The sequence below is a fragment of the Salvelinus namaycush genome, chromosome 17, assembly GCF_016432855.1.
Source record: "Salvelinus namaycush isolate Seneca chromosome 17, SaNama_1.0, whole genome shotgun sequence".
Classification (NCBI taxonomy): domain Eukaryota; kingdom Metazoa; phylum Chordata; class Actinopteri; order Salmoniformes; family Salmonidae; genus Salvelinus; species Salvelinus namaycush.
In genome coordinates this window covers 38525707-38547531 of record NC_052323.1, presented here as the reverse complement: position 1 = coordinate 38547531, position 21825 = coordinate 38525707, and the positions used below count along the sequence as shown (strand labels likewise).

At 36.6% G+C, this 21825-nt stretch overlaps 1 protein-coding gene across 1 annotated transcript in view; it reads left to right on the top strand.

Moving 5' to 3' along the window:
• Window positions 1-1023: 1023 nt before the first annotated feature.
• Window positions 1024-21825, top strand: part of LOC120062213 (T-box transcription factor TBX22-like) — a 22270-nt gene continuing 1468 nt past the window's right edge. Inside the window, exons 1-5 of the mRNA XM_039012014.1 lie at window positions 1024-1180; window positions 1566-1782; window positions 3519-3620; window positions 8333-8507; window positions 13846-14041. Coding sequence (XP_038867942.1) covers window positions 1024-1180; window positions 1566-1782; window positions 3519-3620; window positions 8333-8507; window positions 13846-14041 — 847 coding nt within the window. The remainder of the gene's footprint in view (window positions 1181-1565; window positions 1783-3518; window positions 3621-8332; window positions 8508-13845; window positions 14042-21825) is intronic.

Here is a 21825-nt window from a genome sequence, read left to right as displayed (position 1 = left end):
GTGGTCAGAGCACTGCTTTCTATACGGGAAAACGGGAAATACTGTTGTTCACGTTAAAACAAAATACTAGTGTATTAAAAACATCCTTCGTTTAGCTAAAATCAATCTTATACTTGGGTGCCTTTTAGGAACGAGTTATTCAACAAAATCAAAAGATGTTGAATGTATTTCACTGTTTTTAATAATAGACAAATTACACATTTAAAAATTGAACGTGGAGAAGATGTAATTAAACCAACACACCAAACAAATGGAGCAATAAATTCATGATTCACTCTTTTTTCACCATTAAAGTAATGATTTTAATAACGCCAGATTGTTTTGTTACAATCTGAAATGTACAAAAAAAGCTACGGTTTTGACTGGGATGAGCAATATGTTTCTGAATGGTCTTTTAACACCTAATATGGCTGTCTAAATGTTTGTTTCAGTCAAGAGGTGAGGCTAAAAACTGTCCAAAAACCCAGACAAAAGGAGAATGAAGAGTATCAGATAATAAAATAGAATGATGACGCTATTAGAAAAATGTAATTACCAAAGAAATACATAATGAGAACTGATAATTGCCGTCTTTCGACGTGAGTGTAATGTTTAGTGTTTATTTACGTTGTTTATTTCCCTTTTTGTTTATGTCTATTCCATTTGCTTTGGCAATGTAAACACATGTTTCCCATGCCAATAAAGCGCCTTGAATTGATTTGAGACAGAGGGAGAGAGAGGGAGAGGGAGAGAAGGAAAGCGAGGAGAGCAACAGAGGAGCGTGAAAAGGAGGAAAGGGAGGAGAGAGGCAAGCGGAAACCGCGGGGCCGTTAACAAGGATTTAGATGCATAGTGCGCGCGCCATGGAGCCATGGGAACTCACCGGGTCAATTAGCTGCGTCGCGTAGCCACATGAACAGAAGACAGACAGACAGACCGGGGGCTCGCAGAGGCCCTGGGTGAAGCGGAAAAAACGGAACAGCGCGCGACAAGAGTGCAGCCTTCAGGACCCCAGAGAAGGGAGACTAACCGCCTCGCGCCAGGATGCAGGGTCTGAGCTCACGAGCCCACGCTTTCTCGGTGGAAGCGCTGGTCGGTAAAACGATAAAGAGGATGAAGAAGGAGAACGGGAAGGACTCGAGCTCACCGGGAGACACAGAGACAGAGGCAAGCTCCGTTGGACAGGAGACAAACGAACACGGTCGGTCAACTTTAACCCGCGCATCTCACTGGTTTACACACGCACTCTTCTGCGTCTAACTTGAATAAAAAGTAATATATTTTATAAGACAGAAAAAATAAATATAAAAATGTAAAAAGAAAAACAGTACACTGTCCAAGTAGTAAAATAGAAAACAGCAACTTGTTTTGTGGCTTTGTGTTGAGTTTGTAGGACTATTGATGACACATTCCTAGCGTTTTTCACGTCAATGGTTTGTCAAATTGATGTGTTTTAATTAAAGGAAACAGCTGAAAGCTTTACACTTAAATGGAATCAAGCCAGCAGCATTCCGCATGTTCACGATGCAACACTTCTAATTTATCAACAATATAGAATGTCTTAAACTGTTCCTTTACTCAAAAAGATTACCCAAACGACCAGAGGAGGAAGGCTGGTAACACGCCAAGAAGGCTGGGAGAGTGCGACTCTGAGCCGGGGCGAGAAGAAAGGAGAAGACCGGGAGATAGTGACTCTAACCCGGGTAGAGATGAGAGAGAGGTCCGGGTGGAGCTCCAGGGGTCGGATCTGTGGACCAGGTTCCATGAGATCGGGACAGAGATGATTATTACCAAAGCGGGCAGGTAAAACTGACCCCTTCACACGCCTACCAAACTGTCAAATTACAGACCTTTACACAAGCTAGCTAAACTAGGTAAAACTCAGACCTTTACACAAGCTAGCTAAACTAGGTAAAACTCAGACCTTTACACAAGCTAGCTAAACTAGGTAAAACTCAGACCTTTACACACTAACACACAGTAGCCAAGACACTACACTATGGACTGCACACTAATCAAACTGTTAATTAATCTGATTTACAGTATGAGGATAATACACATTGGTTAGGAAAGAGGGCCGTACAATCGTATTGGCGTACAATCGTTTTACAACAAGTCACTGATGTTGAACTTGCAAAAACATATTTTCTATACAGGCCTTTAGTCTATTATACAGGCCTTTAGTCTATTATACAGGCCTATAGTTTATTAGACAGACCTATAGTCTATTATACAGGCCTATAGTCTATTATACAGGCCTATAGTCTATTATTCAGGTCTATAGTCTATTATACAGACCTATAGTCTATTATACAGACCTATAGTCTATTATACAGGCCTATAGTTTATTATACAGACCTATAGTCTATTATACAGGCCTATAGTCTATTATACAGGCCTATAGTCTATTATTCAGGTCTATAGTCTATTATACAGACCTATAGTCTATTATACAGGCCTATAGTCTATTATACAGGCCTATAGTCTATTATACAGACCTATAGTCTATTATACAGGCCTAGAGTCTATTATACAGACCTATAGTCTATTATACATGCCTATAGTTTATTATACAGACCTATAGTCTATTATACAGGCCTATAGTCTATTATACAGACCTATAGTCTATTATACAGGCCTATAGTTTATTATACAGGCCTAAAGCCTATTATTCGATTGATGTGTACGAAATCTTTATGTAGGCTGTATCTACAGTTAGCAAATTGTATTTTCGTTGTATAAGATGACAGCCAAATGAAATGTACAATTTACTGCAGCCTTTGAACTATTGAATGTTTATTTGATTTCACCAATAGAAAAAACGTTTTTGCACAGTTAAAACAACAACAGCAGTTTGTGTAGGAGGGGGATAAGGCGAAAGGGCTTGTCGAGTATTTATTTTACAGGGTCAGTACTACCCCGTAAAAACTAAATGGGGATGCTTTTTATCATTTTATAAAGGCCACTGGATTTTTTTTCATAGTATTTTAGGGTTGTATTTTTTCATAGTATTTCTATAACTTTATATTCTTTGACTCTTATCATATAATTAACAATGTACATGCTTTATTCCTCAGGAATTGGAGCTCTGTTATTTTGTAATTACATTTTGGGGTAATTTTGTAATTTTAATCTCTTTGCATATTCTTTAACATTTTCATAACAGTTTCATAAAAGCACATGTTATTCTATATAGGCTAAACATTTCATGACTTGTTATAAATTCTATTATCTCTGTTGCTGCAAAGTTCTTTTAAAACATTTGATAGGGCTTTTTATGAGACGAGTAATAAATCTCGCCAGAACGCCGTCGTGGTCTCAGAGCTTCACCTTGACTGAGGCCCGCAGCCTCTCTTTCAATGCTGTTACATTTCCAACGAATTTAACTGACGCATCAAAACACTGATCTCTGTTAGTTTTATTACTTCTCCACACTAGTTGATATTTAATAACATTATGGATTGAATTAAATACGCTATTATATGATGACCATTTTAGCTCATTTATCCTACTTTAAACTCTTTGTGTGTTTTCTACAGGAGGATGTTCCCGTCCTTGCGCGTAAAGGTGCGTAACTTGGACCCGTGCCAGCAGTACTACATCGCCATGGACGTTTTGCCCGTCGACTCCAAACGATACAGGTAGACCCTCAACGTATATGTAGCCTACAATTGTAAATTGCACGAAAGGAAATGGTCTCCTATTTTAGAAACGTACTTTAAAACCAGCGCATTATTGCATCAATCGGTCTTTTCTTTGTTTCCACATTTCTCTGAATGAAGCTGCAAATTCTACTATATTTTTGTACTGTAAATCAAACATTTTACCCAATATACACACATTTAACGAGCACAGGGTGACAGTAGCGGTGCTTGGGTAAAATCACCCGGGAAGCCAAGCTAGGGGGAAAAAAGTCATATTACAACCAATGTGTTGTGATAAATGCGTTGTTTGCTCTATAACCTGTTAGTTCGTATGCCTCTATAACCTGTTAGTTCGTATGCCTCTATAACCTGTTAGTTCATATGCCTCTATAACCTGTTAGTTCATATGCCTCTATAACCTGTTAGTTCATATGCCTCTATAACCTGTTAGTTCATATGCCTCTATAACCTGTTAGTTCATATGCCTTGTCTCTATAACCTGTTAGTTCGTATGCCTCTATAACCTGTTAGTTCGTATGCCTCTATAACCTGTTAGTTCGTATGCCTCTATAACCTGTTAGTTCATATGCCTCTATAACCTGTTAGTTCATATGCCTCTATAACCTGTTAGTTCATATGCCTCTATAACCTGTTAGTTCGTATGCCTCTATAACCTGTTAGTTCGTATGCCTCTATAACCTGTTAGTTCGTATGCCTTGCTACCGTGATAGGCCGAGACAATACGTTTCAGCTTTTAATGTCACGTGCACAAGTACAGTGAAATGCCATTCTTGCAAACTCAAAACCCATCAATGCAATAAAGAATAAAAATGTATTTAAATAAATAAAAATAATAAAGAAAGTTAAGAATTAGAAATATGAAATACACAATAAAGTAAGTAAGTAAGTAAGCATACTATATCCAGGAAATATTAAAACATTCAGTTCCAATACCATATTTAGAAGACACAGTGGCAGAATAAAATCCACCACACCTTTGTTTTATTACAAAACTGGAGAGCAAGATGTGTCCGGTGGAGTCCACAAAGCATATAGCATGTAACAGTTACATGACCGGTAGCATGGTCAAGATGTGTCCGGTGGAGTCCACAAAGCATATAGCATGTAACAGTTACATGACCGGTAGCATGGTCAAGATGTGTCCGGTGGAGTCCACAAAGCATATAGCATGTAACAGTTACATGACCGGTAGCATGGTCAAGATGTGTCCGGTGGAGTCCACAAAGCATATAGCATGTAACAGTTACATGACCGGTAGCATGGTCAAGATGTGTCCGGTGGAGTCCACAAAGCATATAGCATGTAACAGTTACATGACCGGTAGCATGGTCAAGATGTGTCCGGTGGAGTCCACAAACCATATAGCATGTAACAGTTACATGACCGGTAGCATGGTCAAGATGTGTCCGGTGGAGTCCACAAAGCATATAGCATGTAACAGTTACATGACCGGTAGCATGGTCAAGATGTGTCCGGTGGAGTCCACAAAGCATATAGCATGTAACAGTTACATGACCGGTAGCATGGTCAAGATGTGTCCGGTGGAGTCCACAAAGCATATAGCATGTAACAGTTACATGACCGGTAGCATGGTCATATTTCTAACATGTTTAAACTACTAAACAACTATTGATTTGGAACACAGACGAGTTACCACAAGTGTAACATAAACAGGAGCTGCCTCCACTATTACAGAACCACATCAACATCATCTAAGCACCTCTGCTTAGTCTAATACAGCGCCAACTAAAAGATTCCAAAAACGAGTTAGAAATCAATGTAAGCTCAATACTATGTGCTTGTCCATGGTGCTGCTTGCTGTGTGTGTGTTTAAGTATAAAACCATGTTGACTCACCCTACTTGTAGAGAAACACCAATGCCATCCTCCTCTCTTTCATGTTGATGAAACGGTCTATTACTCTGTCATAAACCCTTTGAGTTGTTGTTGTCCTAACCTACTTGACTAAAATGCTTGCTTGCTAGCCTAACTTCCTTTCATGGGCAACGATTAGCCAACTAGTTAACTATGTCTATCTACATATTGAACTTCCAGCCTCTCAGGCCAGAGGCACAATGTATGAGTTTATGGTTGGATCAGAATCGCCTTTTTAATCATTGGCCAGGAAGGAGAATTAAGTAAAACCACAAGTCCAAATCCCTATCTCCATCCATGGCTAATTTAGGAAAGGGCCAATTTTAGCTAGCTAGCCACCAGAGGATAACAACACAACGAGATGCAACAATTCTAGTTTTTTTCTGTCAATGAGGTTTGGCTTTTGATGTGATGTGAAATTCCAAACTGGCTTCCCTTAACACTTTTTTTGGTGTTGAGTTCACTCATCTTAGCTCAAAGCTCATTGCCTATTTTTGTATACTTTTTTCATCAAGGAAGGCCAAATGATTGCTGGCTTCCCTTGCAACAATGTCATAAACTTTTTGACCAGACAGGATCAGACAGATGACCTACACATACAAAGACAGAGGGGCGCTGTTTCGCTCACTCGGATGCTTTCTCCAGTGAGACACATTCAGCCTCTGGCGAATGAAAGGAAAATTATGAAACACAGAGAGACAAAAGATATAAAATAATGTATGTTTTTTCCCCTTTTTCTTGGTAATTTCTGTGGGAAGCCTGGCTTTCCTTAGCATCCATGAATACGCACCACTGGAGGGTGGAGGGGTATATCAAATACAGCTAGGCCTCTATAGTCTAAATATAGTCACAAAAATGTTTTACTTGGAAAGTCAGTTACTTCATGGCAAAGCTTTGTAAGAGGAGAACTATGTGGTCACAACTCATTATTAGTCTTTTCACCTGTTGTTAGTGAAGCCAACTTGTCAACTCTGGGTGGACAATAAAGTCAAAGATATTCTATTCTGATATTCTGTTCTGATATTCTGTTCTGATATTCTGTTCTGATATTCTGTTCTGATGTTCTGTTCTGATGTTCTGTTCTGATGTTCTGTTCTAATGTTCTGTTCTAATGTTCTGTTCTAATGTTCTGTTCTGATATTCTGTTCTGATGTTCTATTCTGATATTCTGTTCTGTTCTGATGTTCTGTTCTGATGTTCTGTTCTGATGTTCTGTTCTGATGTTCTGTTCTGATATTCTGTTCTGATGTTCTGTTCTGATGTTCTGTTCTGATGTTCTGTTCTGATGTTCTGTTGTATTTAGGAATGTGGTATTCTGATATTCTGTTCTGATGTTCTGTTCTGATGTTCTGTTCTGATGTTCTGTTCTGATGTTCTGTTCTGATGTTCTGTTGTATTTAGGAATGTGGTATTCTGATATTCTGTTCTGATGTTCTGTTCTGATATTCTGTTCTGATGTTCTATTCTGATGTTCTATTCTGATATTCTGTTCTGATATTCTGTTCTGATGTTCTGTTCTGATGTTCTATTCTGATGTTCTGTTCTGATGTTCTGTTATATTTAGGTATGTGATATTCTGTTCTGATGTTCTGTTATATTTAGGTATGTGATGTTCTGTTCTGATGTTCTGTTATATTTAGGTATGTGATGTTCTGTTCTGATGTTCTGTTATATTTAGGTATGTGATATTCTGTTCTGATGTTCTGTTATATTTAGGTATGTGATATTCTGTTATATTTAGGTATGTGATATTCTGTTATATTTAGGTATGTGATATTCTGTTATATTTAGGTATGTGATATTCTGTTATATTTAGGTATGTGATATTCTGTTATATTTAGGTATGTGATATTCTGTTATATTTAGGTATGTGATATTCTGTTATATTTAGGTATGTGATATTCTGTTCTGATGTTCTGTTATATTTAGGTATGTGATATTCTGTTATATTTAGGTATGTGATATTCTGTTATATTTAGGTATGTGATATTCTGTTATATTTAGGTATGTGATATTCTGTTATATTTAGGTATGTGATATTCTGTTATATTTAGGTATGTGATATTCTGTTATATTTAGGTATGTGATATTCTGTTTTGATGTTCTGTTGTATTTAGGTATGTGATATTCTGTTCTGATGTTCTGTTGTATTTAGGTATGTGATATTCTGATGTTCTGATGTTCTGTTGTATTTAGGTATGTGATATTCTGATGTTCTGTTATATTTAGGTATGTGATATTCTGTTCTGATGTTCTGTTATATTTAGGTATGTGATGTTCTGATGTTCTGTTATATTTAGGTATGTGATATTCTGATGTTCTGTTATATTTAGGTATGTGATATTCTGTTCTGATGTTCTGTTATATTTAGGTATGTGATATTCTGTTCTGATGTTCTGTTATATTTAGGTATGTGATATTCTGTTCTGATGTTCTGTTATATTTAGGTATGTGATATTCTGTTCTGATGTTCTGTTATATTTAGGTATGTGATATTCTGTTCTGATGTTCTGTTATATTTAGGTATGTGATATTCTGATGTTCTGTTCTGATGTTCTGTTATATTTAGATATGTGATATTCTGTTCTGATGTTTTGTTATATTTAGGTATGTGATATTCTGATGTTCTGATGTTCTGTTATATTTAGGTATGTGATATTCTGATATTCTGATGTTCTGTTATATTTAGGTATGTGATATTCTGTTCTGATGTTCTGATATATTTAGGTATGTGATATTCTGATGTTCTGATGTTCTGTTGTATTTAGGTATGTGATATTCTGATATTCTGTTGTGATGTTCTGTTTTATTTAGGTATGTGTACCACAGCTCTCAGTGGATGGTGGCAGGAAACACGGACCACTCCTGCATTGCGCCACGCTTGTACATGCACCCGGACTCCCCGTGCGTGGGCGAGACGTGGATGCGTCAGGTGATCAGCTTCGATCGGGTCAAACTGACCAACAACGAGATGGAGGACAAGGGACACGTAAGTCACATCTCTCTTTCTGATCTACAATCATTTAATCTACTGTGTTCTACTATCTGACTGCTAATCTATAGGACTTTATTAAACATGGCTAGAATGCTGTTTTAGCCAATCAGCATCCAGGATCCAAACTACCAGGTTTAAAACTACTTTTATAATCCGGGAAGTGTAGGTACTGGATGCTGATTGGCTGGAAGCCATGGTATATCAAACAAGTCATTCTTTTATAAACTGGTTACCAACATTATAAACTGGTTACCAACATTATAAACTGGTTACCAACATTATTAGAACAGTAAACCAGTCATTCTATTATAAACTGGTTACCAACATTATGAACTGGTTACCAACATTATAAACTGGTTACCAACATTATTAGAATAGTAAACAAGTCATTCTATTATAAACTTGTTACCAACATTATTAGAACAGTAAACAAGTCATTCTATTATAAACTGGTTACCAACATTATAAACTGGTTACCAACATTATTAGAACAGTAAACAAGTCATTCTATTATAAACTGGTTACCAACATTATAAACTGGTTACCAATATTATAAACTTGTTACCAACATTATAAACTGGTTACCAACATTATTAGAATAGTCAACAAGTCATTATATTATAAACTGGTTACCAACATTATAAACTGGTTACCAACATTATTAGAAAAGTAAACAAGTGATTTTATTATAAACGGGTTACCAACATTATAACCTGGGTACCAACATTATAAACTGGTTACCAACATTATTAGAAAAGTAAACAAGTCATTTTATTATAAACTGGTTACCAACATTATAAACTGGTTACCAACATTATAAACTGGTTACCAACATTATTAGAAAAGTAAACAAGTCATTTTATTATAAACGGGTTACCAACATTATAAACTGGTTACCAACATTATAAACTGGTTACCAACATTATTAGAACAGTAAACAAGTCATTATATTATAAACTGGTTACCAATATTATAAACTGGTTACCAACATTATAAACTGGTTACCAACATTATTAGAACAGTAAACAAGTCATTCTATTATAAACTGGTTACCAACATTATAAACTGGTTACCAACATTATAAACTGGTTACCAACATTATTAGAAAAGTAAACAAGTCATTTTATTATAAACGGGTTACCAACATTATAAACTGGTTACCAACATTATAAACTGGTTACCAACATTATTAGAACAGTAAACAAGTCATTATATTATAAACTGGTTACCAATATTATAAACTGGTTACCAACATTATAAACTTGTTACCAACATTATTAGAACAGTAAACAAGTCATTATATTATAAACTGGTTACCAACATTATAAACTTGTTACCAACATTATTAGAACAGTAAACAAGTCATTATATTATAAACGGGTTTCCAACATTATAAACTTGTTACCAACATTATTAGAACAGTAAACAAGTCATTATATTATAAACTGGTTACCAACATTATAAACTGGTTACCAACATTATTAGAACAGTAAACAAGTCATTCTATTATAAACTGGTTACCAACATTATAAACTGGTTACCAATATTATAAACTTGTTACCAACATTATAAACTGGTTACCAACATTATTAGAATAGTCAACAAGTCATTATATTATAAACTGGTTACCAACATTATAAACTGGTTACCAACATTATTAGAAAAGTAAACAAGTGATTTTATTATAAACGGGTTACCAACATTATAACCTGGGTACCAACATTATAAACTGGTTACCAACATTATTAGAAAAGTAAACAAGTCATTTTATTATAAACTGGTTACCAACATTATAAACTGGTTACCAACATTATAAACTGGTTACCAACATTATTAGAAAAGTAAACAAGTCATTTTATTATAAACGGGTTACCAACATTATAAACTGGTTACCAACATTATAAACTGGTTACCAACATTATTAGAACAGTAAACAAGTCATTATATTATAAACTGGTTACCAATATTATAAACTGGTTACCAACATTATAAACTGGTTACCAACATTATTAGAACAGTAAACAAGTCATTCTATTATAAACTGGTTACCAACATTATAAACTGGTTACCAACATTATAAACTGGTTACCAACATTATTAGAAAAGTAAACAAGTCATTTTATTATAAACGGGTTACCAACATTATAACCTGGGTACCAACATTATTAGAACAGTAAACAAGTCATTCTATTATAAACTGGTTACCAACATTATAAACTGGTTACCAACATTATAAACTGGTTACCAACATTATTAGAACAGTAAACAAGTCATTCTATTATAAACTGGTTACCAACATTATAAACTGGTTACCAACATTATAAACTGGTTACCAACATTATTAGAATAGTAAACAAGTCATTCTATTATAAACTGGTTACCAACATTATTAGAATAGTCAACAAGTCATTATATTATAAACTGGTTACCAACATTATAAACTGTTTACCAACATTATACACTGGTTACCAACATTATTAGAACAGTAAACAAGTCATTCTATTATAAACTGGTTACCAACATTATAAACTGGTTACCAACATTATTAGAACAGTAAACAAGTCATTCTATTATAAACTGGTTACCAACATTATAAACTGGTTACCAATATTATAAACTGGTTACCAACATTATTAGAACAGTAAACAAGTCATTCTATTATAAACTGGTTACCAACATTATAAACTGGTTACCAACATTATAAACTGGTTACCAACATTATTAGAACAGTAAACAAGTCATTTTATTATAAACGGGTTACCAACATTATAAACTGGTTACCAACATTATTAGAACAGTAAACAAGTCATTCTATTATAAACTGTTTACCAACATTATAAACTGGTTACCAACATTATAAACTGGTTACCAACATTATTAGAACAGTAAACAAGTCATTATATTATAAACTGGTTACCAACATTATAAACTGGTTACCAACATTATTAGAACAGTAAACAAGTCATTCTATTATAAACTGTTTACCAACATTATAAACTGGTTACCAACATTATTAGAACAGTAAACAAGTCATTATATTATAAACTGGTTACCAACATTATAAACTGGTTACCAACATTAGAACAGTAAACAAGTCATTCTATTATAAACTGGTTACCAACATTATAAACTGGTTACCAACATTATTAGAACAGTAAACAAGTCATTCTATTATAAACTGTTTACCAACATTATAAACTGGTTACCAACATTATAAACTGGTTACCAACATTATTAGAACAGTAAACAAGTCATTATATTATAAACTGGTTACCAACATTATAAACTGGTTACCAACATTATTAGAACAGTAAACAAGTCATTCTATTATAAACTGTTTACCAACATTATAAACTGGTTACCAACATTATTAGAACAGTAAACAAGTCATTATATTATAAACTGGTTACCAACATTATAAACTGGTTACCAACATTAGAACAGTAAACAAGTCATTCTATTATAAACTGGTTACCAACATTATAAACTGGTTACCAACATTATTAGAACAGTAAACAAGTCATTCTATTATAAACTGGTTACCAACATTATAAACTGGTTACCAACATTATTAGAACAGTAAACAAGTCATTATATTATAAACTGGTTACCAACATTATTAGAACAGTAAACAAGTCATTCTATTATAAACTGGTTACCAACATTATTAGAACAGTAAACAAGTCATTCTATTATAAACTGGTTACCAACATTATAAACTGGTTACCAACATTATTAGAATAGTAAACAAGTCATTCTATTATAAACTGGTTACCAACATTATTAGAACAGTAAACAAGTCATTATATTATAAACTGGTTACCAACATTATAAACTGGTTACCAACATTATAAACTGGTTACCAACATTATTAGAACAGTAAACAAGTAATTATATTATAGACTGGTTACCAACATTATAAGAACAGTAAACAAGTCATTCTATTATAAACTGGTTACCAACATTATAAACTGGTTACCAACATTATTAGAACAGTAAACAAGTCATTCTATTATAAACTGGTTACCAACATTATAAACTGGTTACCAACATTATAAACTGGTTACCAACATTATTAGAACAGTAAACAAGTCATTATATTATAAACTGGTTACCAACATTATAAACTGGTTACCAACATTATAAACTGGTTACCAACATTATTAGAACAGTAAACAAGTCATTCTATTATAAACTGGTTACCAACATTATAAACTGGTTACCAACATTATTAGAACAGTAAACAAGTCATTATATTATAAACTTGTTACCAACATTATAAACTGGTTACCAACATTATTAGAACAGTAAACAAGTCATTCTATTATAAACTGGTTACCAACATTATAAACTGGTTACCACCATTATTAGAACAGTAAACAAGTCATTATATTATAAACTGGTTACCGACATTATTAACTGGTTAACAACATTATAAACTGGTAACCAACATTATAAACTGGTTACCAACATTATTAGAACAGTAAACAAGTCATTATATTATAAACTGGTTACCGACATTATTAACTGGTTACCAACATTATAAACTGGTTACCAACATTATAAACTGGTTACCAACATTATTAGAACAGTAAACAAGTCATTCTATTATAAACTGGTTACCAACATTATAAACTGTTTACCAACATTATAAACTGGTTACCACCATTATTAACTGTTTACCAACATTATTAGAACAGTAAACAAGTCATTCTATTATAAACTGGTTACCAACATTATAAACTGGTTACCAATATTATAAACTGGTTACCAACATTATAAACTGGTTACCAACATTATTAGAACAGCAAACAAGTCTTATAACAATTTATAATTACATAAGGCTCCTCTGGGGTTGGTGGTACATGGACAATATACCACGGCTAAGGGTTTTATGCAGGCTGTACTCCGCATTGCGTTGTACATAAGAACAGCCCTTAGCCGTGGTATATCGGCCATATACCACACCTCCTTATTGCTTAATTCTATTCTATCACTGTATTTTATGGTTCAAGAATAAACAATTTACTGAAAGAGGCTTCGAACTATCTGAGATGAGAAATGTTTTGTTAGAAAAAAGATCATGATGAAAGTTAAAATGGCTACTGCACGGTGATGGTGTCCGGTATGTTTGTCTGGGATTTGGTGGTTGTTATTGGTAGACCAGTTGTGAGGTTGGCGTATCTTTAATGGCAGCTGGTTGCTATATAATCTTGCATGAAGTTCAGAAACCGCCAAAACACAACATACATGGCCAAAATGCATGTAACATCTATGTTGTGCTGATGGACATCACATTGACTTCGTTCTCTAAATGACTCTGTTGGTTCAGATTATTCTTCAGTCAATGCATAAGTACAAGCCTCGCGTCCATGTGATCCGCCACGACCCCCGGCTGGACCTATCAAAGATCCCCTCGCTGGCCACTGAGGGTATGGCCAGCTTCTCCTTCCCAGAGACAGAGTTCACCACCGTGACAGCCTATCAGAACCAACAGGTACTTTCTCTCAGCCAGTCAGAACCAATAGGTACTGCCTTAACAATCAGAACCAATAGGTACTTTCTCTCAGCCAGTCAGAACCAATAGGTACTGCCTTAACAATCAGAACTAACAAGCGCTTACTGCGTCAGCCAATCAGAACTGCGAAACAGAACAGCCTATCAGAACCAACAGGTAGTTAACTTAGTTATTGACAATATGATTTTTGTATTAATGCTAACTCAGTATAATGGATCAGGAACTATGGCTTCACTGTGGTCTAAACTAGATACTCAGTATAATGGATCAGGAACTATGGCTTCACTGTGGTCTAAACTAGAAACTCAGTATAATGGATCAGGAACTATGGCTTCACTGTGGTCTAAACTAGATACTCAGTATAATGGATCAGGAACTATGGCTTCACTGTGGTCTAAACTAGATACTCAGTATAATGGATCAGGAACTATGGCTTCACTGTGGTCTGAACTAGATACTCAGTATAATGGATCAGGAACTATGGCTTCACTGTGGTCTAAACTAGATACACAGTATAATGGATCAGGAACTATGGCTTCACTGTGGTCTGAACTAGATACTCAGTATAATGGATCAGGAACTATGGCTTCACTGTGGTCTAAACTAGATACACAGTATAATGGATCAGGAACTATGGCTTCACTGTGGTCTGAACTAGATACTCAGTATAATGGATCAGGAACTATGGCTTCACTGTGGTCTAAACTAGATACTCAGTATAATGGATCAGGAACTATGGCTTCACTGTGGTCTGAACTAGAAACTCAGTATAATGGATCAGGAACTATGGCTTCACTGTGGTCTAAACTAGATACACAGTATAATGGATCAGGAACTATGGCTTCACTGTGGTCTGAACTAGATACTCAGTATAATGGATCAGGAACTATGGCTTCACTGTGGTCTAAACTAGATACTCAGTATAATGGATCAGGAACTATGGCTTCACTGTGGTCTGAACTAGAAACTCAGTATAATGGATCAGGAACTATGGCTTCACTGTGGTCTAAACTAGATACTCAGTATAATGGATCAGGAACTATGGCTTCACTGTGGTCTGAACTAGATACTCAGTATAATGGATCAGGAACTATGGCTTCACTGTGGTCTGAACTAGAAACTCAGTATAATGGATCAGGAACTATGGCTTCACTGTGGTCTGAACTAGATACTCAGTATAATGGATCAGGAACTATGGCTTCACTGTGGTCTAAACTAGATACTCAGTATAATGGAACAGGAACTATGGCTTCACTGTGGTCTGAACTAGATACTCAGTATAATGGGTCAGGAACTATGGCTTCACTGTGGTCTGAACTAGATACTCAGTATAATGGATCAGGAACTATGGCTTCACTGTGGTCTAAACTAGATACTCAGTATAATGGATCAGGAACTATGGCTTCACTGTGGTCTAAACTAGAAACTCAGTATAATGGATCAGGAACTATGGCTTCACTGTGGTCTGAACTAGATACTCAGTATAATGGATCAGGGACTATGGCTTCACTGTGGTCTAAACTAGATACTCAGTATAATGGATCAGGAACTATGGCTTCACTGTGGTCTAAACTAGAAACTCAGTATAATGGATCAGGAACTATGGCTTCACTGTGGTCTGAACTAGATACTCAGTATAATGGATCAGGAACTATGGCTTCACTGTGGTCTAAACTAGATACTCAGTATAATGGAACAGGAACTATGGCTTCACTGTGGTCTGAACTAGATACTCAGTATAATGGGTCAGGAACTATGGCTTCACTGTGGTCTGAACTAGATACTCAGTATAATGGATCAGGAACTATGGCTTCACTGTGGTCTAAACTAGATACTCAGTATAATGGATCAGGAACTATGGCTTCACTGTGGTCTAAACTAGAAACTCAGTATAATGGATCAGGAACTATGGCTTCACTGTGGTCTAAACTAGATACTCAGTATAATGGATCAGGAACTATGGCTTCACTGTGGTCTAAACTAGATACTCAGTATAATGGATCAGGGACTATGGCTTCACTGTGGTCTGAACTAGAAACTCAGTATAATGGATCAGGAACTATGGCTTCACTGTGGTCTAAACTAGAAACTCAGTATAATGGATCAGGAACTATGGCTTCACTGTGGTCTGAACTAGATACTCAGTATAATGGATCAGGAACTATGGCTTCACTGTGGTCTAAACTAGAAACTCAGTATAATGGATCAGGAACTATGGCTTCACTGTGGTCTAAACTAGATACTCAGTATAATGGATCAGGAACTATGGCTTCACTGTGGTCTAAACTAGATACTCAGTATAATGGATCAGGAACTATGGCTTCACTGTGGTCTAAACTAGATACTCAGTATAATGGATCAGGAACTATGGCTTCACTGTGGTCTGAACTAGATACTCAGTATAATGGATCAGGAACTATGGCTTCACTGTGGTCTAAACTAGATACTCAGTATAATGGATCAGGAACTATGGCTTCACTGTGGTCTAAACTAGAAACTCAGTATAATGGATCAGGAACTATGGCTTCACTGTGGTCTGAACTAGATACTCAGTATAATGGATCAGGAACTATGGCTTCACTGTGGTCTGAACTAGATACTCAGTATAATGGATCAGGAACTATGGCTTCACTGTGGTCTGAACTAGATACTCAGTATAATGGATCAGGAACTATGGCTTCACTGTGGTCTAAACTAGATACTCAGTATAATGGATCAGGAACTATGGCTTCACTGTGGTCTAAACTAGAAACTCAGTATAATGGATCAGGAACTATGGCTTCACTGTGGTCTGAACTAGATACTCAGTATAATGGATCAGGAACTATGGCTTCACTGTGGTCTGAACTAGATACTCAGTATAATGGATCAGGAACTATGGCTTCACTGTGGTCTAAACTAGATACTCAGTATAATGGATCAGGAACTATGGCTTCACTGTGGTCTGAACTAGATACTCAGTATAATGGGTCAGGAACTATGGCTTCACTGTGGTCTGAACTAGATACTCAGTATAATGGATCAGGAACTATGGCTTCACTGTGGTCTGAACTAGATACTCAGTATAATGGATCAGGAACTATGGCTTCACTGTGGTCTGAACTAGATACTCAGTATAATGGATCAGGAACTATGGCTTCACTGTGGTCTAAACTAGATACTCAGTATAATGGATCAGGAACTATGGCTTCACTGTGGTCTAAACTAGAAACTCAGTATAATGGATCAGGAACTATGGCTTCACTGTGGTCTGAACTAGATACTCAGTATAATGGATCAGGAACTATGGCTTCACTGTGGTCTGAACTAGATACTCAGTATAATGGATCAGGAACTATGGCTTCACTGTGGTCTAAACTAGATACTCAGTATAATGGATCAGGAACTATGGCTTCACTGTGGTCTGAACTAGAAACTCAGTATAATGGATCAGGAACTATGGCTTCACTGTGGTCTAAACTAGATACTCAGTATAATGGATCAGGAACTATGGCTTCACTGTGGTCTGAACTAGATACTCAGTATAATGGATCAGGAACTATGGCTTCACTGTGGTCTAAACTAGATACTCAGTATAATGGATCAGGAACTATGGCTTCACTGTGGTCTGAACTAGATACTCAGTATAATGGATCAGGAACTATGGCTTCACTGTGGTCTAAACTAGATACTCAGTATAATGGATCAGGAACTATGGGTTCACTGTGGTCTAAACTAGAAACTCAGTATAATGGATCAGGAACTATGGCTTCACTGTGGTCTGAACTAGATACTCAGTATAATGGATCAGGAACTATGGCTTCACTGTGGTCTGAACTAGATACTCAGTATAATGGATCAGGGACTATGGCTTCACTGTGGTCTAAACTAGATACTCAGTATAATGGATCAGGAACTATGGCTTCACTGTGGTCTAAACTAGAAACTCAGTATAATGGATCAGGGACTATGGCTTCACTGTGGTCTAAACTAGATACTCAGTATAATGGATCAGGGACTATGGCTTCACTGTGGTCTAAACTAGATACTCAGTATAATGGATCAGGGACTATGGCTTCACTGTGGTCTGAACTAGATACTCAGTATAATGGGTCAGGAACTATGGGTTCACTGTGGTCTAAACTAGAAACTCAGTATAATGGATCAGGAACTATGGCTTCACTGTGGTCTAAACTAGATACTCAGTATAATGGATCAGGGACTATGGCTTCACTGTGGTCTGAACTAGAAACTCAGTATAATGGATCAGGAACTATGGCTTCACTGTGGTCTAAACTAGAAACTCAGTATAATGGATCAGGAACTATGGCTTCACTGTGGTCTAAACTAGATACTCAGTATAATGGATCAGGAACTATGGCTTCACTGTGGTCTAAACTAGAAACTCAGTATAATGGATCAGGAACTATGGCTTCACTGTGGTCTGAACTAGATACTCAGTATAATGGATCAGGAACTATGGCTTCACTGTGGTCTGAACTAGATACTCAGTATAATGGATCAGGAACTATGGCTTCACTGTGGTCTAAACTAGAAACTCAGTATAATGGATCAGGAACTATGGCTTCACTGTGGTCTGAACTAGATACTCAGTATAATGGATCAGGAACTATGGCTTCACTGTGGTCTGAACTAGATACTCAGTATAATGGATCAGGAACTATGGCTTCACTGTGGTCTAAACTAGATACTCAGTATAATGGATCAGGAACTATGGCTTCACTGTGGTCTGAACTAGATACTCAGTATAATGGGTCAGGAACTATGGCTTCACTGTGGTCTGAACTAGACACTCAGTATAATGGATCTGGAACTATGGCTTCACTGTGGTCTGAACTAGATACTCAGTATAATGGATCAGGAACTATGGCTTCACTGTGGTCTGAACTAGATACTCAGTATAATGGATCAGGAACTATGGCTTCACTGTGGTCTAAACTAGATACTCAGTATAATGGATCAGGAACTATGGCTTCACTGTGGTCTAAACTAGAAACTCAGTATAATGGATCAGGAACTATGGCTTCACTGTGGTCTGAACTAGATACTCAGTATAATGGATCAGGAACTATGGCTTCACTGTGGTCTGAACTAGATACTCAGTATAATGGATCAGGAACTATGGCTTCACTGTGGTCTAAACTAGATACTCAGTATAATGGATCAGGAACTATGGCTTCACTGTGGTCTGAACTAGAAACTCAGTATAATGGATCAGGAACTATGGCTTCACTGTGGTCTAAACTAGATACTCAGTATAATGGATCAGGAACTATGGCTTCACTGTGGTCTGAACTAGATACTCAGTATAATGGATCAGGAACTATGGCTTCACTGTGGTCTAAACTAGATACTCAGTATAATGGATCAGGAACTATGGCTTCACTGTGGTCTGAACTAGATACTCAGTATAATGGATCAGGAACTATGGCTTCACTGTGGTCTAAACTAGATACTCAGTATAATGGATCAGGAACTATGGGTTCACTGTGGTCTAAACTAGAAACTCAGTATAATGGATCAGGAACTATGGCTTCACTGTGGTCTGAACTAGATACTCAGTATAATGGATCAGGAACTATGGCTTCACTGTGGTCTGAACTAGATACTCAGTATAATGGATCAGGGACTATGGCTTCACTGTGGTCTAAACTAGATACTCAGTATAATGGATCAGGAACTATGGCTTCACTGTGGTCTAAACTAGAAACTCAGTATAATGGATCAGGGACTATGGCTTCACTGTGGTCTAAACTAGATACTCAGTATAATGGATCAGGGACTATGGCTTCACTGTGGTCTAAACTAGAAACTCAGTATAATGGATCAGGAACTATGGCTTCACTGTGGTCTAAACTAGATACTCAGTATAATGGATCAGGAACTATGGCTTCACTGTGGTCTAAACTAGAAACTCAGTATAATGGATCAGGAACTATGGCTTCACTGTGGTCTGAACTAGATACTCAGTATAATGGATCAGGAACTATGGCTTCACTGTGGTCTGAACTAGATACTCAGTATAATGGATCAGGAACTATGGCTTCACTGTGGTCTAAACTAGAAACTCAGTATAATGGATCAGGAACTATGGCTTCACTGTGGTCTAAACTAGATACTCAGTATAATGGGTCAGGAACTATGGGTTCACTGTGGTCTAAACTAGAAACTCAGTATAATGGATCAGGAACTATGGCTTCACTGTGGTCTAAACTAGATACTCAGTATAATGGATCAGGAACTATGGCTTCACTGTGGTCTAAACTAGAAACTCAGTATAATGGATCAGGAACTATGGCTTCACTGTGGTCTAAACTAGAAACTCAGTATAATGGATCAGGAACTATGGCTTCACTGTGGTCTAAACTAGATACTCAGTATAATGGATCAGGAACTATGGGTTCACTGTGGTCTAAACTAGAAACTCAGTATAATGGATCAGGAACTATGGCTTCACTGTGGTCTGAACTAGATACTCAGTATAATGGATCAGGAACTATGGCTTCACTGTGGTCTAAACTAGATACTCAGTATAATGGATCAGGGACTATGGCTTCACTGTGGTCTGAACTAGAAACTCAGTATAATGGATCAGGAACTATGGCTTCACTGTGGTCTAAACTAGAAACTCAGTATAATGGATCAGGAACTATGGCTTCACTGTGGTCTAAACTAGATAATCAGTATAATGGATCAGGAACTATGGCTTCACTGTGGTCTAAACTAGAAACTCAGTATAATGGATCAGGAACTATGGCTTCACTGTGGTCTGAACTAGATACTCAGTATAATGGATCAGGAACTATGGCTTCACTGTGGTCTGAACTAGATACTCAGTATAATGGATCAGGAACTATGGCTTCACTGTGGTCTAAACTAGAAACTCAGTATAATGGATCAGGAACTATGGCTTCACTGTGGTCTGAACTAGATACTCAGTATAATGGGTCAGGAACTATGGGTTCACTGTGGTCTAAACTAGAAACTCAGTATAATGGATCAGGAACTATGGCTTCACTGTGGTCTAAACTAGATACTCAGTATAATGGATCAGGAACTATGGCTTCACTGTGGTCTAAACTAGAAACTCAGTATAATGGATCAGGAACTATGGCTTCACTGTGGTCTAAACTAGAAACTCAGTATAATGGATCAGGAACTATGGGTTCACTGTGGTCTAAACTAGAAACTCAGTATAATGGATCAGGAACTATGGCTTCACTGTGGTCTAAACTAGATACTCAGTATAATGGATCAGGAACTATGGCTTCACTGTGGTCTAAACTAGATACTCAGTATAATGGAACAGGAACTATGGCTTCACTGTGGTCTGAACTAGATACTCAGTATAATGGATCAGGAACTATGGCTTCACTGTGGTCTGAACTAGATACTCAGTATAATGGATCAGGAACTATGGCTTCACTGTGGTCTGAACTAGATACTCAGTATAATGGATCAGGAACTATGGCTTCACTGTGGTCTGAACTAGATACTCAGTAGAATGGATCAGGAACTATGGCTTCACTGTGGTCTAAACTAGATACTCAGTATAATGGATCAGGGACTATGGCTTCACTGTGGTCTGAACTAGAAACTCAGTATAATGGATCAGGAACTATGGGTTCACTGTGGTCTGAACTAGATACTCAGTATAATGGATCAGGAACTATGGCTTCACTGTGGTCTGAACTAGATACTCAGTATAATGGATCAGGAACTATGGCTTCACTGTGGTCTGAACTAGATACTCAGTATAATGGATCAGGAACTATGGCATTCACTGTTGGTCTA